Source organism: Coregonus lavaretus (genome assembly GCF_964263955.1).
Source record: "Coregonus lavaretus genome assembly, chromosome: 2".
Taxonomy (NCBI): Eukaryota; Metazoa; Chordata; class Actinopteri; order Salmoniformes; family Salmonidae; genus Coregonus; species Coregonus lavaretus.
In genome coordinates, this window is record NC_139989.1 from 33,403,529 (window position 1) to 33,429,831 (window position 26,303).

Sequence of the window (26,303 nt, forward strand, 5' to 3'; positions counted from 1 at the left end):
TGGCAGGTTTGTTGTGGTGCCATATATTTTCAAATATTTAATCATGGATTTAATGGTGCTCCGTGGGATGTTCAAAGTTTCTGATATTTTTCGTATAACCAACCCTGATATGTACTTCTCCACAACTTTGTCCCTGACCTGTTTGGAGAGCTCCTTGGTCTTCATGGTGCCGCTTGCTTGGTGGTGCCCCTTGCTTAGTGGTGTTGTAGACTCTGGGGCCTTTCAGAACAGGTGTATATATTCTGAGATCATGTGACACTTAGATTGCACACAGGTGGACTTGATTTAACTAATTATGTTTCTTCTGAAGGTAATTGGTTGCACCAGATCTTATTTAGGGGCTTCATAGCAAAGGGGGTGAATACATATGCACACACCACTTTTCCGTTATTTATTTATTTGAATTTTTTGAAACAAGTAATTTTTTTCATTTCACTTCACCATATTTGGACTATTTTGTGTATGTCCATTACATGAAATACAAAAAAAAATCCATTTAAATTACAGGTTGTAATGCAACAAAATAGGAAAAACGCCAAGGGGGATGAATACTTTTGCAAGGCACTGTATTTAACAAAGGTGAGATTTACTTAGAAGTCCAAAGTGTAGGAATACAGATGTGGTGGCATAGCAGAAATATCATAATGCCGTGAACCAAGAGGTTGTGAGTTCAAATCACAGATGATGACACATTTAATAATAGTTGCTGTATAAATAGACATACACAATGTAGTCAAATATGTAAGATGAAAACACTGTGTGTGTGTCATAGACCCATTTTTTGTTGTCCAAAAACACGTTTTCACATGTGAAATATTTTTTTGCATGTGCGTGTGTGAGTTAATATTGGACATGTTCACTCAATCAAAGTCACAGTTGTGACAGTGGTATGGTAGTCCTGGGCTACAGGCTTGGAGGGCCCATCATTTGCATTACCAGCACCCAGACCTCCTTAGGCTTGTTCCAACTAACCTTGACCCTTGCTGTCATTAGCTATCTTCAATTTTAGCTACGTGTTCAAAATTTAGCATTGCTAACTTACATCAAATATATCTACACACACTGGTTATAAACCTGATATATGTTTGGTGAATCTAATGACAAAGCAAGTGATTCCATCGCAAAAACACATTTGGTCAAAAAATGACTTTCTGATATCAAAATCAGATTTCTGTCAATAAAATCTGCAGTCTATCACAGGGTCTCGCTTCTTCACATAATGGTTGAGGACCAAACTGAGCATGTGCACAGTGATTCACATGATTCTAGCTTGTTCCTGATTAGAGATATTGAGAGTGTTACAACTATCCTGTGTTACAACCATCCCCGGTCTCCCTTATGTCAAAATATGCTGTAATTAAAACGGCCACACAGTCCATAATCTACAGACAGCACCACAGCCTGTCCCACACACCATAATTAAAATGGCTAGGGATGGCGTATCTCTGTTGCTGCAGTTATGGTGGTGTTTTCTTTGGAGCTTGTGTTGCTTTATCATTATCCTCAATGGTCACTGTTCTTTCTGTGATGATGTTTGATTGTAAGTTTTGGCCTTTCAGTCCCTTTAAAAACCTCAGGACATTAGTGGTCTATGTGAGTAGCATACACTTAACAGAGTCGAATCATCACCCTGCTAGGGACTAGACAGGAGTTATTTTACAGATATCGAGCCTCTCCCTTCACGCCACAGTGAGCAGGATAAGCTGCTCTAGCAGCACAGCACAGCTTCCAGAATCTGTCGCAAATGGCACCCCATAGGCCTCTGTTCATAAGTAGGGCACTTTGTAGGGAATAGATTGCCATTTGGGACACAGCATCCAGACTCAGGCGTTTCCCTGAATGACTGTGGGTTAGCTAAGGACTGGTGTATTATACAGTGGATTTGATCTGCTACTGAAGTGCCAAAAGGACCTAAAGGACATCAATGGTTTGCATCCCAAATGGCACCCAATTCCCTATTTAGTGCACCATAGGGTTCTGGTCAAAGCAGTGTACTATATAGGGAATAGGGTGCCATTTGTGACACAGGCAATTACTGTACTGACGTGACACTGCCTGAACCAACTAAGATACTTCACTGATCAATCTTCACACTGTTCAGTAGCACATCACTGGAAATCCCCATCACTCATAAAAGGCCTGGGCTAGAAGTTCACCCTTGTGTAACAGCAAGACAATTATAAGATGACAGAAAAGGAATAAGGTAGTTTTAGATAAATTGTGTGAAAGTGATATTAATAATTTATGCATACTATACCTACTAGGCTACTTATACTACTCTAAGGGCAGCATTTCATTCCATACTATAGCCCCATGAGCACAAGACATGAAAAGATGTTGAAAATGTTGAAAAGTCACATTTTTGGTTGAAAATATGTTGAAAATATTGAAAAGACGCCTTTTCTGGTTGAAAAGATGTTGACAGTGATTACAATGAAGACAGTATCACTATCATAAGAGACAGAGGCTATGTCCAAACTGGCACCATAATCCCTATGAAGTGCATTACTTTTGACCAGGTCCCATAGGGTAGTGTGCACTATATATAGGGAATAGGGTGCCATTTGGAACACATACAGACAGAGAAAGCTAACACGGGTGAGAAGAACGGATGTGTGGTCACAGCGGATGGTGTGAGGAACATCAGAGTCACTTAGTGAAGAATATACTGTAAGGGAAGTGAGTGGTAATGATGTCATTTTTTCAGAGAATTATTTTATTAGTGTGTGTGTGTGTGTACACGTTCATGAGAGAGCGCGCGCGCGCGAGAGAGTGTGAATGAGTGAGACCTTTTGTATCTGAGCCATTTTTCTCTGAACCCTGACAGATATAGCAGTCAGTCCACATAATGCAGGTCCAGGATGGTCTAGATCTAGAAGGTTAATTACTGAGACCCACCTGCTGACCCTTACCCATGTTGTTCTGCTCCAGGGGACCTGTCCTCCTGCGCTCCCAAGGAAACATGCTTCTCTTCTGGATGTCTTGTGGATCCCTACTCCCTCTCCTGGTCCTCTGCTATAATGAACAAGAACGCTGCACAATCCAGGAGAACAAACAATATCATGGTAGGGTCTAAGTCTAAGAAACGTTTTAACAGATATCGATGACAACAAAATGTATAAGCTGGACATATGGCTAAATGTTTAATTGTGGACATTATAGAAAGTATTATTAAGATATAGACAATATCACAACACTGCCATCCACTTGGTCATGTATTTTTTCCAGAAGTGATTGTAGATAATACTTTCTTCCCTATAGAGAGACCTGTACTCTACATCATACAGCACAATGTGTTCTAATTCTATTATCTATATCCTTGTTCCCAGTCCCTCTATCCACAGTGTCCCCTGTGCTTGAGTCCTTGCGGTGCTACAATGACTACACCTCCTACGGCCGCTGTAGCTGGGAGGAGAGTCCACACACGTCCGCACAAGCTCCGTTAGCCCTATTCTACTGGGACAGCACTGAGAACCGGTAAAGATAGAGCTGATGGGGTGATGAGAGGACGGAGGGAGGGAGGGAGGGAGGGAGGGAGGGAGGGAGGGAGGGAGGGGAGAAGGAAGAGGTGGACACTGAGAAACAATGTACTCAATGGACTGATGTCTCTCTCTATCTCTCGCTCTCTCTTTTTCTCTCCCCTCCAGTGAGTCCCTGTGTAAACCCTATGGTCAGCCAGCACTGAATCCCAACAATAGCAAGCTCACCGTCCAGTGTCAGTACAACACTCTTTACTTTGGCATCAATACCAACCATGTCTTCTTCTTCAAGACCACCTGTCCCCCTGCCCTGCTTCTGTCTAAGAATGGTGAGTTTAAACATTACAGGACCCCTGTCATAATTGGTTCTCAATCATTTTACATTTACATTTTAGTTAAAAGTTAGCTAGCAGATTACCCAATTCAGTAGAAATATATAGGGTCCTATATCTGTTTTATTTGACTATTCATTTATGTGTTTTTTCGTTTTTGACAGTGTGTGTGTGTGTGTATTTGTGTGTATTACAGTGAGGGTGCGTCAACCAGTCCACCTATCACAGCAGGCTGTAGAGAGAGGGGGCTGTTTGCTCAGCTGGGAAAGCCTCTACCCCCCCTCGTCCCTCCTGTCCCCCACTCTCAACTACCAGGTCAACTACAGGAGGTCTAACCAGGATGACTGGATAGTATGTACTGGAGTAACAAACAATTGGCTTGAGTACCATATCTTGTTTGTGCTATATATTTCCAACTCCCTGTCACTCATTGTCAAGGACAGAAGGCAAGAGGTGGTGGTCCTCTGTAGTTCAGCTGGTAGAGCACGGCGCTTGTAACGCCAAGGTAGTGGGTTCGATCCCCGGGACTACCCATACACAAAAAAAAAAGAAAATGTATGCACGCATGACTGTAAGTCGCTTTGGATAAAAGCGTCTGCTAAATGGCATATTATATATTATATTATATTATAAGAGCACAAATTAATCTGGGACCAGGTTAACATACAAGGTGCTCTCAAAGACCCCTATTCATCTAAGAAATGTGCTTCTGAATCTTCATAAATACAGTATACACTCTTAGAAAAAAGGCTGTTATCTAGAACCTAAACGGGTTCTTTGGCTATCCCCATAGGATAAATCTTTTTGGTTCCAGGTAGAACCCTTTTTGATTCCAGGTAGAACTCTTTTGGGTTCCATGTAGAACATGGAACCCAATAGGGTTCTACCTGGAACCAAAAAGGGTTCTTCAAAGGGTTCTCCTATGGGGACAGCCGAAGAACCTGTTTAGGTTCTAGATAGCACCTTTTTTTCTAAGAGTGTTGGAGGACTGTTAGTTAACATATTGCTTATGATTTCCAACCCTCTTGTAAAAAGACATGCTAATTCTCATAGTTATTCATCATGGCATGAGATATCCCCCGCAAAACAAGCACAAGCATAGGGTAGTTTTGCTCGGTTACAAAATCATCACTTCTTTAGAATCATTAACCACTACCTCTCTGCTTCCTGCCCAGCGGAATCACCAGAGTTTCATAACGTTCAGGGGCTCAGTCCTGAAGAGCAGGGGCTGAGGGGGATGTGGGTGAGGAAAAAAGGGCCTTTTCTAAAATCATTTCCTGCAATTGTACGTCATTTTACATGACTGGAGACATTACAATAATATTATTCTATACCACACGAATGATCAAAATGTCAAGCTACTCTGACATTTACATATTGAGATCACTAAAACAAACGACCCATGCCTTGAATGCAACCAATAGCATAGGCCAATGAAAATAGTGGATACACAGATCTTAGGCCTACAATAATAAGGAGGAAATTATAGTCCATCAACTTTCCAGTGGCACTCACCTATTCAAACAGTATTTTCCTCAATTGTATTTTGAAATATTGCTAAATACCTTCTAGCTGCTGCCTGCTGTTCATTGACAGCCACAACTCAACAATCAGCTGTTTGATATTTTCTGCACAGGCTGTCCAATTGCAGGATTCCCAACTGTAGACTAAGGCCTATGCGCTCATAATGTGACAAAACACTATCTACAGCAATTTGGCTAAATTATGCTGCTGTAGTATTTTCAATGATTTCACTTATTTTTATTGAGATAGGAGTAATTATATAATTTGTCAAATTTATTTCAATTTATCTGCAGCACTTCCAGCACCCCTTCCTGCAGCGCTATGGTTTCTTCCATGTGCTGTGCTCTCCCCAAGGCCAAATAATCAACACATATTATTATTAATTAAATTGATTGTGGTCAGTAACCCTATATGAGGTTATTGTGTAGGTAGGCCTACTGTTACAATAATATTTAAAATAATCTAATCTATCAGCAAGTAGCCTAGCCTACAATTACAAGACAATAAATTCAGTAAGTCAATGAAGCCAATAGCGGTTTCAGCTAGATTGTTATTGAAACGATGTAGGCCTTATGACCTTTTTAAACAATAACAAAATATGTCAAAGGACTTGAATAGCCTATGGGAAAAGTGTAAAAATCTGTATTCGCATCAGTAAGCTAAGTGACTGAAATGCAGCAGAAAACTATTGGAAAGTTCAGGAAAACATCAGGGAAGCTCATCAGGTAGGCTATAGCCTAATGTGTGTGTAGATCAAATCTGCATTGCTTTTAATTGCTAGACTAATGATCATGAGCACTCACCTTAACTTAGATAACATTACCCAGCCTAATTGTAACCTAAAATCCAAACAGAGATTCAGTGAAAACAAAAATCTGACATTGATTTATCAAGATGAGTTCCAATGCTTGTCTCAAAGCAGCACAATGACGCTGTCCCGATCAAAACGGTGCTGGAATTATCAGTTGACCACACATGGCAATTGCTTTACATTTATTATTACCAGTGGTGTAGTGCTATTTTTTAGGTAGCCTACCGGAGCACCATTTTTACAATTATTATTATGCCATTAATAAGCCATTTCTGAATGAAAGTTGGTACCGACATGAAACCTTTCATACAGAAAATCCTAAACCACCAAATTAGGCCTACCTTATTATAAATTAGGCCATCATCACTGTCAATCGTGAATGATAATTCTTCACGTTTTACAGGTGAAACGTCCATGCTGCATGCATGCCAACCATTTGATCCCATTCAGTTTCATGGGAATATGCATTTCGATCTTCTGAATGATGTAAATAAGGGTGGCTAACACTAATCAAATTTTAGAGCATATAGAGTTAAACACAGCCACCGCATGAGAAAAAAATTTGTACATTTCAGTACAATCATCCTAAATTGTTGTAAGAAATGACATGGTGTTTTTGGTATAACAGTAGCCTGACATTATCATGTTATTATATACGGTTTGTTATGTAGAATACTTATTAATCATTAAGTGATCTTGCACCATCCTGAGAAATGGCGGATCATCGCTCTGCTGCGCACCGGCAGCACTATACCACTGATTATAATGGTTAGATGACTTCGGGAGTTTCATATAACCACAGCTCTATGAACTATACTGAACAAAAATATGAATGCAACATGTAAAGTGCTGGTCCCATGTTTCATAAGCTGAAATAAAAGATCCCAGACATTTTCTATACACACAAAAAGCTTACTTCTCTCAAATTGTGTGCACATATTTGTTAACAACCCTGTTAGTGAGCATTTCTCATTTGCCAAGATAATCCATCCCCTGACAGGTGTGGCATATCAAGAAGCTGATTAAACAGCATGATCATTACACAGGTGCACCTTGTGCAGGGGACAATAAAAGGCCACTCTAAAATGTGAAGTTTTGTCACACAACACAATGTTACAGATGTCTCAAGTTTTCAGGGAGCATGCAATTGGCATGCTTACTGCAGGAATGTCCACCAGTGCTGTTGCCAGAACATGTAATGTTAATTTCTCTACCATAAGCCGCCTCCAACGTTGTTTTAGAGAATTTGGCAGTATGTCCAACCGGCCTCACAACTGCAGACCACGTGTAACCACTCCAGCCCAGGACCTTCACATCCGGCTTCTTCACCTGCGGGATTGTCTGAGACCATCCACCCGGACAGCTGAGGAAACTGAGGAGTATTTCTGTCTGTAATAAATAACTTTTATGGGGAAAAACTAATTCTGATTGGCTGAGCCTGGCTCCCCAGTGGGTGGCCTGGCTCCCTAGTGGGTGGGCCTATACCCTCCCAGGCCCACCCATGGCTGCGCCCCTGCCCAGTCATGTGAAATACATAGATTAGGGCCTAATTTATTTATTTCAATTGACTGATTTCCTTATATGAACTGTAATTATTGAAATTGTTGCATGTTGCGTTTATGTTTTTGTTCAGTTTAAGTGGCGCATTCAGTTGACTACAATTTTTTTTTACACCATTGCAGCAGCGCAAAAGATTCAGGGCTGACCCAAAATAATTTGGGGCTAAATCCCCGAAAGCCAGGTCCTGGTGACGTCCATGTTCCTGCCTCATTCATCTTGCACGTCACGATCCTCACCAAAGATTACCACGCTACTATCTGAGACTGAGTTGATGTCACAAGGCAGAAGTACAGAAAAAAAAATTCACCACCGGGAGTCCGATAAAGATCAGGGCTGTGTCTCAATAGTCTTAAGTGGTGTCCTCCCTTTCATCTGCACTGATTTGAAACCACAGGATAGGTGAAAGCAATTTAAATATTATTTCAGGAAGTCTACTTTCACCTGTCCAGACCAGGTGCTTCACACTAGTGCAGATGAAGGGAAGGAGGCAAAGAAAGGAACCCACTGGGCACACACTGGTTGAATCAACGCTGTGTCCACGTTATTTCAATGAAATTATGTTGAACCAACGTGGGATAGACTTTGAATTGATGTCTGTGCCCAGTGGTGAGTTACATTAGTAAATTCAGATGCACACATAATGTGCGTGCCAAATGGCACCCTATTGCCTATATAGTGCACATTTTTGGACCATATTCTTTGTTTCTCTCTGTGTAGGCAGTGGAGGTTGAGGACTCCCAACTGAGTGTGGAGGCTGAGGCTCAGGGGTCTGGCTGCCAGTATGAGGCCAAGGTGAGGGCAAGGGGGAAGACGGGACTGTGGAGCGAGTGGAGCCCCCTAGTGACCTGGTTGACTGAGGAGGGTGAGTGGAAACCCTACATACACTGTATGCACAATTATTAGGCAAGTCAGTATTTTGACCATATCATCATTATTATGCATATTTCCCAACTCCAAGCTGTATAAACTGTAATGCTTATTGGATTTAAGCATATCAGGTGATGTGTATTTGTGTAATGAGGGAGGGTGTGGCCTAAGGAGATCAACACCCTATATCAAGGTGTGTATAATTATTAGGCAGCTTCTTTTCCTCAGGCAAAATGGGCCAACAAAGAGATTTAACTGACTCTGAAAAGTCAAAAATTGTAACAAGTATTTCAGAGGGATGCAGCACTCTTGAAATTGCTAAGATATTAGGGCGTGATCACAGAACCATCAAACGTTTTGTTGCAAATAGTAAACAGGGTCGCAAGAACCGTGTTGAGAAAAAAAGACGCAAATTAACTGCCAAAGATTTGAGGATAATCAAATGTGAAGCTACCAGGAACCCATTATCCTCCAGTGCTGTCATATTCCAGAACTGCAACCTACCTGGAATGCCAAGAAGTACAAGGTGTTCAGTGCTCAGAGACATGGCCATGGTAAGGAAGGCTGAAACCCGACCACCACTGAACAAGACACATAAGCTGAAACGTCAAGACTGGGCCAAGAAATATCTGAAGACATATTTTTCAAAGGTTTTATGGACTGATGAGATGAGAGTGACTATTGACGGACCAGATGGATGGGCCCGTGGCTGGATCAGTAACGGGCACGGAGCTCCACTTCGACTCAGACGCCAGCAAGGTGGAGGTGGGGTACTGGTATGGGCTGGTATTATTAAAGATGAGCTAGCTGGACATTTTCGGGTTGAAGATGGACTCAAACTCAACTCCCAAACCTACTGCCAGTTTTTAGAAGACACTTTCTTCAAGCAGTGGTACAGGAAAAAGTCTGCATCTTTCAAGAAGACCATGATTTTTATGCAGGACAATGCTCCATCGCATGCATTGAAGTTCTCCACTGCGTGGCTAGCCAGTAAAGGCCTTAAAGATGAAAGAATAATAACATGGCTCCCTTCCTCACCTGACCTAAACCCTATTGAGAACTTGTGGTCCCTTCTTAAACGGTTGATTTACGGTGAAGGAAAACAGTACACCTCTCAGACCAGTGTCTGGGAGACTGTGGTTGCTGCTGCACAAAAAGTTGATCGTCAACCCTTTTGTTCTCTCTCTCTCTCTCTCTCTCTCTCTCTCTCTCTCTCTCTCTCTCTCTCTCTCTCTCTCTCTCTCTCTCTCTCTCTCTCTCTCTCTCTCTCTCTCTCTCTCTCTCTCTCTCTCTCTCTCTCTCTCTCTCGCCCTCCTGCTCCCTCCCTCCCTCCCTCACCTCCCTTCCCTCCCTCACTCAGACCCTGTGCCAGGCCACTCCAATGCGCAGTGTGTGTTGGATGAGGAGAATGTGGTGACATGCAGCTGGGAGGTGAAGAGAGACCTGGCTCAGTTCCTTACCTTCCATCTGTCCTGCAAACACAACCACACTGCACCGTGAGTTAGGATCTGCTGCCAAAGCACTGTGTGTATGCCTTTGTGTGTTTGCGTGCCTGCATGCGTGCATGCGTTCGTGTGTGTGTGCCCATGGATGAGAGACGAAACAGTTGACTACACTTCAGTCTCATAGATTACTACTCTCTTTCACAGCATTGTCCTCCCTCTTCTCCATCCATCCATCCATTTCTCTCTCCCTTTTGCCATCTCTCAAGAGCCCAGAAATGCTGTGTTAACACCATGGTCAGCGCTCCATCCAGGGGTCCAATGCTCAAATACAGCTGCTCCTTCCCTGTCCCAAACTCAGAGCAGCTAGAGGTGGAGCTCATCCCCACACGCAACACCAAAGAGTTTCAAACACACAAACACAGTGAGTCATTTTCACTCTGACACAGGGGTGATGTTTTGGGGAGAATAAAATCTCATAGCTGAGACTCAATTTATGATTATATTTGTTTTGATGCAATCCAGAAAATATACTGCCTCAGTGATTGTGTATCAGTGCTGCCACCTGGAGTTTGTATTGTGGTATCACAGGCACAATTTACTGCTGATTCCCAAGTGTATTCTCAAAAGTGACTCTAGAAGGTTTTGTATAATTTCAGCCAGTAGTTTAGAAATTAGTGCTCATGAGCCAAAACGGGTCCAGGGAAATTGTGCACAACTGTGTACAGCATCATCCATTTCGCATGATATGTTACGTCCTGCAAAAAATGTATACGTTGGTAAGTGCTTAAGATCCCGTTCAATCTCTTTAAAGATTCTTGATGTCTCTCTCTACACAGTTCGTCCAAACCGTCCACTCGACGTGCAGATAGAAGAGATAGATGGGAACTGGATTCTAAAATGGAATCATTCAAAATCAAAAGTTGAACTCTCCTATCAAGTGCACTACTGGAGTAATGAGACTCAGGTAGGAGTAGTATTTGATCTATTTTTGTGCTATACTTTCACAGGAAGTGGGATGATGCAAAAGCAATGTATTTTCATTTTCAGTATTACATTTGATCATCTCTAGATCATCATCTAAAGAACGCTCATCAAGCGAGATAGACTGTTGCTTCCTTAATCATCTCATGAATAGATCATTTGATGATGATTGATAATTCTACGGTGTCTCACTTGGTTCTGTCCAACCTTCTCTTTTTCAGGAGGATACTAGGCTCCTCAATGTCTCCCAGGGGTCCTTCTCGCTCTCCATCCTGGGGGGGTCCCTGCGCCCCTCTGAATGCTACCTGGTTAAGGTGAGAGCCCTGGTGGTCCCGGGAAGGGGTGATACTTTTGAAGGACCACCTTCAGAATGGACCGACCCAGTGGAGTGGACCTCACAATCAGGTAATGGACCTAGATGGTAACTCCTGGTTGAAGCATGTTTTTAATAGTATTCTATTCTATTGTTCTATTATTTTCTAGTTTGAGAGAGTCTGTTTTTGCAATCATGCCAACTTCTTGTCACTAATTGTCATGTCAATTGCTATATATAGCTTGGTTTCCAAGATGGCGTAGCAGTGCGGTCGTGTTCTCTTGTGTGTCCATATAAATAGCCTGTTTTTTGTATTGTTTTTGTATTTTACGTATATATTTCCCTATCACACTTTTCATCCTTCTACTAAATATACTTTCCTGCAACCCGCCTCACTCAATGTAGAACGGATTCTATTATTTACTCACCTTTATCTAGAATCTCCAGTTGAAACTAGCCAGCCAGCTAACTAGCTAACTAGCTACTTGCTAGTAGCCACCGTTAGTGGTTTTCACCCAGAACATCGCATTTTCGGCCGGAATAACTGAATCACTGGACCTTAACACCGGATCGCAAATAGCTAGCCGCAACCAAATGGATGTCGCTGTAGGCTAATCACCACTGCCCCCGAAGCAAGCATCAGTTAGCCTTGAGCTAGCCTCGAGTAGGCCCATATCCCGGCTATCTACCTCTCTGTCTACCGGACGGGAGTAGCCAGCTAACCAGCTAACTAGCTACTTGCTATTAGCCACCGTTAGGGGTTTTTCACCATTGTCCGTGGCCTGCACTACCTACCAGCCAGCTCTAGCCTGGACTATTATCGGCCAGTCTGCACTGCCTGCGTTATCGACCCGGATTTTCTGCCGGAATCACTGAATCACTGGACCTTTAACACTGGATAATCGCAACTAGCTAGCTGCAACCAAATGAACATTGTTGTTGGCTAATCAGCCTTGAGCTAGCCTTGAGTCAGGCACATCTCCCGGCTATCTACCTTTCTGTCAACCGGACGGGACCTCCTAGAGTCGACACGGAGCCCCGCCGATCCATCACGACTGGTCTGCCGACGTAATCATCTGTGGTTTCAACAGGCTTCCCGTTGCGACAACCACGAAGATCCATCTGCTAGCCCCGGCATGCTAGCACACGCAAACGACAGCCGTGCTTCCTGATCGCTGTGCTGTAGTACCAATTCGAACTGCTCTCGGACTCACATATTGCTGTTCACTGGACCTTATGATCACTCAGCTGCACAGCTGATGCCTGTTGGACTGTTCCTTTACACGGTACCCTGTCCTGTTTATCTGTTTAGCCTCAGCCCAAACTTTATCGCCATTACCAGTTGTTGTCTTAGCTCTCTCTAATAACACCTGTGATTGCTTTATGCCTCTCTCCCATGTCAATATGCCTTGCCTATTGCTGTTCCAGTTAGTTCTTATTATACAATTTCACTGTAGAACCCCAAGTCCCTCTCAAACTGCCTCAAATAGTTCCTTTGTTCCACCCCCCATACATGCCGAGACCGGCTCAATCGGTGCCTCCAGTGATGTTATCTCTTTCATTGTTACCCAACGCTTAGGTTTACCTCCACTGTACTCATATCTTTCCATATCCTTGTCTGTACATAATGCCCTGAATCTATTCTACAACGCCGGGAAATCTGCACCCTTTATTCTCTGTACCCAACGCACTAGAAGACCAGTTCTTAATGCCTTTAGCCGTATCCTTTTTCTAGTCCTCCTCTGTTCCTCTGGTGATGTAGAGGCTAACCCAGGCTCTGCAGCCCCCGGTATCACTCCTACTCCCCAGGAGCTATCATTTGTTGACTTCTGTAACTGTAAAATCCTTGGTTTTCTGCTCGTTAACATCAAAAGCCTCCTTCCTAAATTTGAGTTATTCACTGCGTTAGCACACTCCGCCAACCCTGATGTTCTAGCAGTGTCTGAATCCTGGTTTAGGAAGGCCACCAAAAATTCTGAAATGTCCATACCCAACTACAACATTTTCCGTCTAGATAGAACTGCCAAAGGGGGTGGAGTTGCAATCTACTGTAGAGATAGCCTGCAGAGCTCTATCATACTATCCAGGTCTGTGCCCAAACAGTTTGAGCTTCTACTTCTAAAAATCCACCTTTCCAGAAATAAGTCTCTCACTGTTGCCGCTTGCTACAGACCCCCCTCAGCCCCCAGCTGTGCCCTGGACACCATATGTGAATTGATTGCCCCCCATTTATCCTCAGAGTTCGTACTGCTTGGTGACCTAAATTGGGATATGCTTAACACCCCGGCCATCCTACAATCCAAACTAGATGCCCTCAATCTCACACAAATGATCAACGAACCTACCAGGTACAACCCTAAATCCGTAAACATGGGCACCCTCATATATATCATCCTGACTAACTTACCATCTAAATACACCTCCGCTGTCTTCAACCAGAATCTCAGCGATCACTGCCTTATTGCCTGCATCTGTAACGGGTCCGCGGTCAAACGACCACCCCTCATCACTGTCAAACGCTCCCTAAAACACTTTAGTGAGCAGGCCTTCCTAATTGACCTGGCCCAGGTATCCTGGATGGATATCCATCTCATTCCGTCAGTAGAGGATTCCTGGTTGTTCTTTAATAGTAATTTCCTCTCAATCTTAAATAAACATGCCCCATTAAAAAAATACAGAACTAAGAACAGATATAGCCCCTGGTTCTCCTCAGACTTGACTGCCCTTGACCAGCACAAAAACATCCTGTGGCGTACTGCATTAGCATCAAATAGCCCCCGCGATATGCAACTTTTCAGGGAAGTTAGGAACCAATATACACAAGCAGTTAGGAAAGTAAAGGCTAGCTTTTTCAAACATAAATTTGCATCCTGAAGCACTAACTCCAAAACGTTTTGGGACACTGTAAAGTCCATGGAGAATAAGAGCACCTCCTCCCAGCTGCCCACTGCACTGAGGCTAGGAAACACTATCACCACCGATAAATCTACAATAATCGAGAATTTCAACAAGCATTTTGCTACGGCTGGCCATGCTTTACACATGGCTACCACTACCCCAGCCACCAGCTCTGCACCCTCCGCTGCAACTTGCCCATGCCCCCCCCCCCCCCCCCCCCCCCCCACAAATTCAGACAGCTGATGTTCTGAAAGAGCTGCAAAATCTGGATCCCTACAAAATCTGGGCTAGACAATCTGGACCCTTTCTTTCTAAAACTAGCTGCCGAAATTTTCGCAACCCCTATTACTAGCCTGTTCAACCTCTCTTTCGTAACGTCTGAGATCCCCAGAGATTGGAAAGCTGCCGCAGTCATCCCCCTCTTCAAAGGGGGTGACACTCTAGATCCAAACTGTTACAGACGTATATCCATCCTGCACTGCCTTTCGAAAGTTTTTGAAAGCCAAGTTAACAAATAGATCACCGACCATTTCGAATCCCACCGTACCTTCTCCGCTATGCAATCCGGTTTCCGAGCTGGTCATGGGTGCACCTCAGCCACGCTCAAGGTCCTAAACGATATTATAACCGCGATCGATAATAGACAGTACTGTGCAGCCGTCTTCATCAACCTGGCCAAGGCTTTCGACTCTGTCAACCACCGCATTCTTATTGGCAGACTAAATAGCCTTGGTTTCTGAAATGACTGCCTCGCCTGGTTCACCAACTACTTCTCAGATAGAGTTCAATGTGTCAAATCGGAGGGCCTGTTGTCTGGACCTATGGCAGTCTCTATGGGGGTGCCACAGGGTTCAATTCTTGGGCCGACTCTTTTCTCTGTGTATATCAATGATGTCGCTCTTGCTGCTGGTGACTCTCAGATCCACCTCTACGCAGACGACACCATTTTGTATACATCTGGCCCTTAATTGGACACTGTGTTAACAAACCTCCAAACGAGTTTCAATGCCATACAACACTCCTTCAGTAGCCTCCAACTGCTCTTAAACACTAGTAAAACTAAATGCATGCTCTTCAATCGAACGCTGCTGGCACCCGCCCACCCGACTAGAATCACTACTCTCGACGGGTCTGACCTAGAGTATGTGGACAACTACAAATACCTAGGTGTCTGGTTAGACTGTAAACTCTCCTTCTAGACTCACATTAAGCATCTCCAATCCAAAGTTAAATCTAGAATCGGCATCCTATTTCACAACAAAGTGTCACGGTTTCGGCCGAGGCTGCTCCTCCTCCTTGCACGGGCAGGCTTCGGCGGTCGTCGTCCCCGGAGTACTAGCTGCCACCGTTGTATGTTATCGATGTTTGTTTGGTTTTGTCTTCTTTGTACACCTGTTTCCTTTTAGTGTTTGTCGTATATGATGAATGGTGATCATTATGCTGTCAACAAAAGAAGTCTGCTCATACTGAACATTGATCATAAGGTTTATTCAGATCACAAGCTTCAGCATGAGTTTACAGACACGCGTTGTCCGGAGAGCAGTAGTGTCGTCCAATTCTAATGTCTGCTCTGTCCTATCTTCTTCGTGTACCCCTATTTATAACCAATGCAACAAGATGGCTCCCTCTGCTGGCCAGTTTACAATACACTTCCTGTCTATTATATGTTACATTATACTAACATAACCAACATTCCATTTCGTCATGAAAAACATTTAACAAAGGCATAATCTTCAGATACGATATTCCCCCCTTTCGAGACGAAATAAACGTCTCGAAAACAAACCGAATAAGATTATGACTAATAACCATTTATCTCATTGAATATTCTTAACCTTAACCCCAAAAACATTCTCCTCTAGAGTGTAAATACCTTTCTATGAAATACCTGTTTATGAAGTGTGAATACATTACTATGACCCATGAAGAAATCTCTATGGAGTGTAAATACATTACTATGACATATGAACAACTATTTATGAAGTATGAACACATTACTATGAATTATGAATAAATCTCTATGGAGTGTGAGAGCGAAAAACTGTCCAGCAGCCATCCATCCATATCAATCAAGACAGTAAAATTCTCTCACCGTCCCTCTGCCCCAGGCAACCACCGTCGGTACTCCAGATAACCTCATAACTCATGTAAATGCATTTGAAACTATGATGTAATTAAATACCCATGTAAACAAAATCCTATCCATAAATATCCACTCTCAGGCTGGTCAACCCATAGGACCTGAAAGGGAATCTCTCCCTGCTTAAACCTTCTGTCCCTAACCCCATCGAAATAAACAAAAGCATCTACGATCCTCATCTGCATTCAATAACATCAAACATAATTCTACTAAAATCAATACCTAAGAATATGACACAATTATGTATTACACATGTCTATATTTCATTGCAGACACTGGAATGTAGTCCACTACACTTCATCTCCCTGTAATGTCCTCTTCCAATGGACTTGTTGATGATGGAATCAGCCACACCCTCCTTGTTTCATCTCCTCCAGTCATATTGTCTTTGTTTGAGTATTCCAATCTCCACATGTTCTCCCACATGCTTCTGGAATGACAAGAAAATAACCGACCAAACAGTATCCTTTGCAAAACAACCACTTTCAAATTAAACCTCCATTTCACCTAAGAATTTAAAAAATGATACATAAATGATGCATGAATCACATTATCCATTCCCCCCTTTGATTCATAAATCATACTAAAAATTATACTAATATTGAAAAAACAATTTGAAAAATCATCAAATAATCCAAAATGATATTTATCCCTCAGTTCCACTTGTCCATCTTCATCCAGATCAGGAACAGTCCACACCGGCATCTAAGTGTTGTCTCCAGGCACCACTTCTCCAACCTATCTCAATCTCATAACTTTCTCAAAAGTCAGTACAAACATCACACAGTGTTATCAAAGCTTAAACTAGAATCTGACCCATCACTGCCCCTACTGGCCTAATTGATCTTGCAACCAAATCCTTTCAAATGCATCCCTTATAATGCATCTATAACCCCAGTGATATTATCTGAACTATCTGGACTCACAGTAATACACTAATATTTATCAATATTATCTTCCCAAATGTTACACCATACCATGAATGAAGTCCCCCCTTCTCCCTTAGACTTATTCTTCAATGATAGACTTGAAGTCTATGACATGTCGCCATGTGTCTGCTAAATGACTGAAATGTAAATGTAATGTCACCCTTTTAACCCTAGATTTAGCTGTGTCCAATGCTATCCCTCTTATAATGGTAAAACCTCATATGGAAGCTTAAACGTTGACCTGTAACAACATCCTATCCCCCATAGGGTAAGAATATACTCTATCATAATTTCCCCTTATCCTCTAAAATTCCCATAGTCACATTGTCAGTCAAAAGCTAATCTTTTAACCATCAAAGTCCTGCTCTTCTTACTACCTGATATATAAAAAGTAACCTATTATTTGTCATTACTACCCTTAAGGTCATGCTTATCCAAATTTATCATACAACATCACCCTGATCTTCCCATAAACATACCCCTTACCTCATATGTTTTATTAGAGCAAAAACAACTTTTATCCCTCAATATTTCACCTGAATACTTCAGGTTTCCGTTATCTGATTTTTCTTTCCATCTAACAATTCCCATAGGATAATTCATTTACCCAAGAACACTTAAACCCTAATGTTCTGACAACTACATTATTTTATCTGTCAATGACTGTTGCCAATTCCACAGTCATGACAAAGCTCAAGACTGATCCACACCTGACAGAGGCTGCGCAACCGTCTAACAGGTCCTGGATGGAATTCTCAACAGACATGGACCCTCAAGATTCCTCACTGACCCCACAGAATGAGTTAATCTATCTCTAATTTCCACAACAGAGGAACGAGCAGCACCGATCAGATGCCCCCCCCCCTCTGTCATCAAAATCAAAAGACCTCATCCTGCAGCTTCCATGACGAATCTCTCTTCTCCATTTCAGATTAATCTATATTGCTCTCTACTACTATCTGCTCTACTTTTTTAACCCTATTCGTACCATAACCTCCTGAGTCCCTCTTGCTACCTCTTTAATTTCAGAACAATTGTTGTCAGTATCATACTCCTATATTTGCTATTGCCATAGTATCATTAATCCCTTCCAAAGTTACCCTTAAAGTAGTTGATTTAGTTGATGAATTAAAACCCTTAATTCCTTCTAATGGAAAAGCTACCCATATCCTATGTGTATTATTCACTGTTGGAGTGACTACTGTAATAAACTTATCCTTAACTCCCTCTGTGACTGTGGAAACTTCTACAGACTTCAAATCTTCCATTATAAGCATCACCTTACAAATTACATAGCCCTTTAACCAATAATTCTTAACCAGAACAACTTCTAATGCTTGCACTAGATAAGTACACATATATTCTCCCTGACCTTTCTCTGTAACATTACGCAAAATAATCCCTTATTTGAGTAGGTGCAACAGCTCCTACTTCTGATCCTGCTAACAATACTTATCCTCCCTAATTATCTCTCTCTCTCTCTCTCTCTGTGAAAGAACAGTTATCATCCTAAATGGCATATTATAATTATTATTCTCCTAACCCTCATACCAGTATTTCCCCCCTATAATTGATGCTGGACCCTTAATCAAATGCGCTATATTTATGGCTTTAATACCTATCAATGTTGAAAGAGTTAAATTACTTCTCCCTGTTGTTCTAATAGACGGAAGTGTTAATGTCCTTATTTTTACTACCTCATCCCTAGTTTTCCCCTAAGCTCTGAACTCTTTCCTTGTACTTCCATCCATCACCCCTAGTGTCACTTTTTCCCCCTTTCAGTTCTACCTCTAAACTTTAAACCTCCTGATTATAACAAAATACACCTATAATGACCTTGATCTCCCTACTGGACAGTGTCATTCACCATTGTTCTCTCTCTTACTACTAGCTTTAAAACTTAACTTACTGTCTCAGAGTTCCTTCACCCCTAGTTCTCCTAACCTATTTTAATCTAATCTTTTCTCTCATAACATTTAAAACCTTTTCCCCTGACTTATTGCCAAAATCTCTTACCACCAAATTTTAGAATATGTGATTGGGAAAGTTCCCCACCTGCTTCTGACTCATTACACACAGACTTGGCAAAACCGACTAAACACCTTTTAGCCTAACCTCAAATCTCTTAGTGTAAGAATGTAACCCAAAATAACAGTCACCCGTATTAAGTTTTTTCCCAGACAGATTGTCTAACAGGCAATCTAATACATTATCATCCTTCCTATGATATTTATCTTTTAAGCAAATGATTCCCCAAAAACCCTACTTCTTAAAATAGTCTACCAGACAGTCAGTCGTCTATTGTGCCTCTGATTGAATACTTCAATTTACACCATGCATCTCTTCCCACAATGTCATTGTTATATTGTCTCTTTTAATTCCTATTTGACTTCTATAGCAGAGCTCAATTGATTCCCTAAGAGTATTTAAACTGTTTTACTACCTCAAATCCCTATCCTAACCTAATTAGTTTATTTTACAGAGTGATATGTTTAACCTCTTTAGACTGAACCCAGATAAGTTTTCCCCTATTCACTATCACTTCTAATGGTCGGTTGTTTTTACTTCAATTGTTGGATATCTTTGTTCTTCTCTAATCGATGCTCTCAGCAATGCACCCCTTCCGGATATTCTCGGCACTCTAGAATATTTAGTGTTCACCTGAAGCACAGGTGATCTTCACTTGCTCGTTGATCTTCCTCTGTTTCTTCTTCTCCAATTCTGTGTCTGTCCAGAAACTGACAGTCGATATGGAACATCTGGTCCCCCCTTGGCGGGTACAATTGCCTTTGATATTGTTCAGTTAAAGCTGTAACAGTGATTGTTGATTTGATTCACTCTGATTCTTCATAACCAACACTTCTTTTCGTCTTCTCCACCACCAGTTATAAGTTGTATTTGATAGAGTTTTCTTCGTCCGTTTCTTCTCGTTGTGGACCTATCAGTATTCTTCAAAAGGTTATCTTCTAAGTTCTGTTCTTGAAATATCATCTTCCATCATCTTCTTACTTTTCTTCATCAGAACTCGAATATCTTGTCTCCTTCTGCGTTCAACTTTCATCAGAGATCAAGTCTCCAGTATCCTTCTTTCCTCTCTTGCCACTTCCTTCTGATCACAGAGTCATCTCCCATGCATGACCTCTCATCATCATCATCCTCTTCTCCTTAAGTTCCCAGACATCTCGGTTTTCTTCCGTCTTCTGGATTCATCTTCATCGTTGTTTCTGCTCGTATTCGTCTTCATCTCTGATACCATAATCACCCTGCTGGATGATGTCTTTCTGCTGAATCCATATGTGAGAAAGGTGTACTAACTTCTGCCATTAGTCTCTCCTAACACTACTCTAACCCTACTTTGATTACTTTGATTAAAAAATGACTATTTTAATCAATTTTCCCCTATACCAAGCCCTTTATATTCCTTTATTGTGAACTATCCTATTTTAGACTATTTAAGTTATATAGGCTTCCCCCTGTAATTCTTAATATAACCTAACAACTCCAAATAAATCCAAATAAGTCAATTAAAAATCCTGAATAATTAAAACCAATTTTTATTCCTATATCCTATGTCACCACCTTATCCATTAGTGTTGAGTATATTACCACAGCCCATCAACTGCCAGTAAATGCAAGTTAGTCATCTTCAGACTAAAATACCCCTAAACAAAGCCTTTAACCCCTTGCTCTATAACCCCTAATTATCATAAATTTAAAGAATAATGTCAGTACCTGATTTCCAATCGAACTGCAATCCAGCCCAGTGATGCACATAGCCTCCAAAATGTAACTTTTATTGAAATAGAATTTGCCAAGCCCCTTGTAAAATCGTCATAACATCACATATCCTGTTAGGGAAAGATTTTGTAACCATAATCAGTACCAAAACCTTTTTTGACTTGATCCTCTGCCACGTGACGTGATCACTTCCTGTATCTCCTCGCTCCTCTCGCTTAGCGTTCCTCTCATATGACAGAAGAACAAAGACACAACATAACATTTTAGTCGTTAATGCAGTCACTGAGTATTTCCAACCATTCAATATTCGTTTGTTCTACATGATTCACTGTAAGACTTTAACTCAGGACTAATTATAGATCGCCCAAAAACCTTTTGCTTTCAATCCGTCATTTAATTATTTAATTCAATCTATTATAATCCGTTTTCCTATATTTAATTTATAAATTCAATAGGCTACAAAACAAGTTTCATCTTTAACCAATATTCGTGTTAAACTCTCCCTGTGCCTATTTGTTCCGTCGTCTGTGTTCCTCTCCCTGCAGTTTAACCAATGTGTTGTTTTGCTGAATCCCACGCATGCGCAAATATCATTTTAAAATTAAACGCATCCCCATACATTTATTAACGCCACCATTTTGTTTCGTCGACCGCATGTCGTAGATTTAGTGCCGTAAACCAAAACATGTCCTAATCTCGTGTCATAAACTCCCCTTTCTATAGTGTAGTGTCGCAAAATTAAACGCATGCGCATAACCATTCAAAAATACTTTTCACCGTGGAAGAAAGATTCTCTCTTCTCTCTCCCCAAACAGAAAGAATAACAGCCAGCTGTAACTTCCCATTTCCCCCTTATAATCAAACAACATTTACCAGCGCTCACAAAACATATAACCTGACTTACAAACACATAAACAAGTTTAAGAGACTTTCACCCGTCGCAACGGAATCTCTAAGGATATCCGTTAGCATGTAGCACACAACACAATTAACCTGTAGCATTAGCCTTTAGCTTAGCCTAAGGTACACCATAGCATGATTCACACTTTAGCCTTACAAAGATTAGCCTGAGCAACGATGTACCACGTGGCCTGAAACAATCAAGCCTTAGCTTCAGCCTCTAGCCAACTGTGGCCTACTAGCTATACCAATGAACACCCCGCACCGCGGCCCAATCATTTTCCATGATTATCAATAATATCTCCTTCTAACTTTTTGTTGCCTTGAAAGATGAATCTCATATCAAGCGGTTATCCCCAAACCAATTTCCCGTCGGCCAGAGGCGGAGTATAACATAAATACACCAATTCACTTCATAATTCCCGCTTAAGAAATCAACCTGACCCAATACTAACTAGGTCTGGATTTGTAGCCCATTCATAAAGAATCGCCTCCTCGAGGTCTTTTCCAGATTCACGGTGCTCTAATTATGCATACGTATTCCAACATTATTCTCTACCAATCCATTTGTACAATCCATTGTTGTAAACAGCGTTTACACATCAACCAAATTTAGAATATTTTCGTTCAGACTCCCAGTTAACAGCCATAACGCCACCCGAAACACGGTCGTAAGGGTACACTCCTCCAGTGTACATAAGCAGTAACAAACCAACAACTTAGCTGTGTCTAGTCGGGTCATGACTCCAAATCACAGTCAGCTTGAGTTAGCTTGTCGACTCCAAATGCAGCAAAGAAGGATTGCATCATCCCTCCTGGCAAGCTCGCCATTCTGTCGTATATGATGAATGGTGATCATTATGCTGTCAACAAAAGAAGTCTGCTCATACTGAACATTGATCATAAGGTTTATTCAGATCACAAGCTTCAGCATGAGTTTACAGACACGCGTTGTCCGGAGAGCAGTAGTGTCGTCCAATTCTAATGTCTGCTCTGTCCTATCTTCTTCGTGTACCCCTATTTATAACCAATGCAACAAGATGGCTCCCTCTGCTGGCCAGTTTACAATACACTTCCTGTCTATTATATGTTACATTATACTAACATAACCAACATTCCATTTCGTCATGAAAAACATTTAACAAAGGCATAATCTTCAGATACGATATGTTAATTATGTCTCCTATAAGTTTCTCGTTTTGTTAGTCGTGTGTTGTGTGTAATTGTTCCGCCTGTCTTTTGGTGCTGCTCGTTTTTGCTATTTGTATGTTCAGGACAGTCGCACTGTATTTCGTGCGCTATATTATTTAGGTGTTTTACGCACTGCTGCGTAATCGTTCGCCTCCTGATTAGTTGAGGCCCAGTGTTATTATTTTTTTGTTTAGTAAAGTCTGTTGGACGAAGCTTCTGTGTCCTGCGTTTGACTCCTACACCACATCCACATCAGCCGTTCTGACAGAATTACACACCATCTAATGGAGTCAGCAGGAGCAGCAGCAGCGCCCGAGTCATTGGAGGAGCGCGTCAGCGGGCAGGACGATAGGATCCTACAACTCGGGACCACCCTGCAGGACGTGATTAATACTCTGCACCGATGGGAGACCAGAGGAGTACCCACACCTCCACCTACCTTACCACCACCATCGGTCAGTCCTCCCATCCAAGCTCCGGAATCCAGTGGGATTCGGCTCTCGCTCCCGAGGGCATATGACGGCACCGCTGCCGGGTGTCAGGGGTTCCTCCTGCAGGTGGAACTCTACCTGGCCACCGTACACCCGGCGCCCTCGGGACACGAGAGCGTTTCCGCCCTCATCTCCTGTCACACCGGCAAGGCGTTGGAGTGGGCCAACGCCGTATGGAGGGGGATAGACGCCGCCACCATCACCTACGCGGAGTTCTCCCGCCGCTTCAGGGCCGTGTTCGACCATCCACCTGAGGGGAAAGCGGCGGGGGAGCGTCTATTCTACCTCCGACAGGGGAAGAGGAGCGCACAGGAGTTCGCCCTGGAATTCCGGACTCTAGCGGCGGATGCAGGGTGGAATGAGCGGGCCCTCATCGACCACTATCGATGCAGTCTACGGGAGGACGTCCGCCGAGAGCTGCAGGGACACCAACCTCTTGTTCGACCAGTTGGTGGACATGTCCATCCGTCTCGACACCCTGCTGGCCACCCGCGGACGTCCCGAGTGGGGGCCGTCCATTCCATCCTCCAGCACCTCCGAGCCGAGCCCTATGGAGCTCGGGGGTGCTGGCGCTAGAGAGGGGAGGAGAAGGAGCCCGAGGGGGGCCGTCCCCTGCACCAACTGTGGCCGTGGAGGGCACACTGCGGCTAGGTGCTGGGGAGGGTCTCCAGGGGGACGGGACAACAGGCCACGCACTGGGGAGCCCTTCCAGGTGAGTAGGCGCCCCACTTACCCAGAGCTCTCTGTTGTGCACGTATGTATACCTGTAAGATTTCCACAGGTTGCACCTCATGGGAATTTTGTTGATCTGAATTTTTGTGTAGAGTTAGGGATTCCACTCCTTCCTGTTGATGCTCCCTTCCCTGTCCATGCACTAGATAGCCGCCCATTGGGATCGGGGTTGATTAGGGAGGTCACAGCACCACTTAGGATGAGTACGCAGGGGGGTCATGAGGAAACTATTCAGTTATATCTGATCGACTCTCCTGCGTATCCAGTGGTGCTGGGGCTTCCCTGGTTGATTACCCATAATCCCTCCATTTCGTGGCAACAGAGGGCTCTTAAGGAGTGGTCTGCCCAGTGTGTGGGGCGATGTCTAGGTGTTTCCGTGGGGGCGACCTCGTGGAGAGTCCGAACCAAGTGCCCGCAATGCACATTCCCCCTGAGTATGAGGAAGTAGCACTCGTGTTTAGCAAGACGAGGGCGACGCGGTTGCCTCCTCATAGACAGGGGGATTGTGCGATAGACCTCCAGGCAGGAGCAGCGCTTCCGCGGAGCCATGTGTATCCTCTGTCTCAAGAAGAGAAGGGGGCTATGGAGACATACATAGCCGAGTCTCTGAGACAAGGATACATACGGCCCTCCACTTCCCCTGCATCCTCAAGCTTCTTTTTTGTGAAGAAGAAGGATGGAGGGTTGCGCCCGTGTATTGATTACCGTAGTCTCAATCAGATCACTGTGAAATACAGTTATCCACTCCCTCTGATTGCGACTATGACGGAATCATTACACGGAGTGCGTTTCTTCACAAAACTGGATCTCAGGAGCGCCTACAACTTGGTGCACATTAGGGAGGGCGATGAATGGAAGACAGCATTTAGTACCACCTCGGGTCATTACGAGTATCTCGTCATGCCATACGGGTTGATGAATGCTCCTTCAGTCTTCCAATCCTTTGTGGACGAGATCTTCCGGGACATGCAGGGGCAAGGTGTGGTCGTGTACATTGACGACATTCTAATGTACTCTTCTACCCGAGCCGAGCATGTAGCTCTGGTGCGCCGAGTGTTGAGGAGGCTGTTGGAGCACGACTTGTATGTCAAGGCAGAGAAATGTCTGTTTTTCCAGGAGTCTATCTCCTTTTTGGGTTATCGGTTGTCCGCGTCAGGGGTGAAGATGGAGGTTGACCGTGTGTCAGCCGTGCGTAATTGGCAAACCCCAACCACGGTTAAAGAGGTGCAGCAGTTCTTGGGTTTTGCAAATTACTACCGGAGGTTTATCCGGGGTTTTGGACAGGTGGCAGCTCCCATAACGTCTCTTCTGAAGGGGGGTCCGGCGCGCTTGCAGTGGTCTGCTGAGGCGGACAGGGCATTTGGGAGACTGAAGGACCTGTTTACTTCGGCTCCGGTGCTGGCGCATCCGGACCCCGCTTTACCATTTCAGGTAGAGGTGGACGCGTCAGAGGCCGGTATTGGGGCCGTACTATCGCAACGATCCGGCACGCCACCTAAACTCCGCCCCTGTGCTTTTTACTCCAAGAAGCTCAGCCCAGCGGAGCGAAATTATGACGTAGGGGACAGGGAGCTGTTAGCCGTGGTACAGGCCCTAAAGGTGTGGAGGCATTGGCTTGAGGGGGCTCAACACCCTTTTCTCATTTTGACTGACCACCGTAACCTGGAGTACATCCGGGCAGCTAGGAGATTGAACCCTCGTCAGGCTCGGTGGAACATGTTTCTAGCCCGGTTCGTATTTAAAATCACGTACATCCCTGGGTCCCAGAACGGTAAGGCAGACGCCTTGTCCCGGCGGTATGACACAGAGGAGAGGTCCATTGAGCCCACTCCCATACTGCCGGAGTCTTGTCTGGTGGCACCTGTAGTGTGGGAGGTCGATACGGAAATCGAGCGGGCGTTGCGTACCGACCCTAGTCCTCCACAGTGTCCTGTGGGTCGGACGTACGTTCCGCTCAAGGTTCGGGATCGAC

The 26,303-nt window shown here is 43.4% G+C and overlaps 1 protein-coding gene across 1 annotated transcript in view; it reads left to right on the plus strand.

The window, feature by feature from the left end:
- Positions 1–8,263: 8,263 nt before the first annotated feature.
- LOC311138795 (uncharacterized protein) overlaps positions 8,264–26,303 on the plus strand; it is a gene marked incomplete at both ends in the record, with an annotated part of 33,545 nt that continues 15,505 nt past the window's right edge. The window contains 6 exons of the mRNA XM_084173614.1: positions 8,264–8,312; positions 8,428–8,568; positions 9,934–10,069; positions 10,285–10,439; positions 10,855–10,982; positions 11,221–11,404. Of these exons, the coding sequence (XP_084029740.1) occupies positions 8,264–8,312; positions 8,428–8,568; positions 9,934–10,069; positions 10,285–10,439; positions 10,855–10,982; positions 11,221–11,404 (793 nt within the window). The remainder of the gene's footprint in view (positions 8,313–8,427; positions 8,569–9,933; positions 10,070–10,284; positions 10,440–10,854; positions 10,983–11,220; positions 11,405–26,303) is intronic.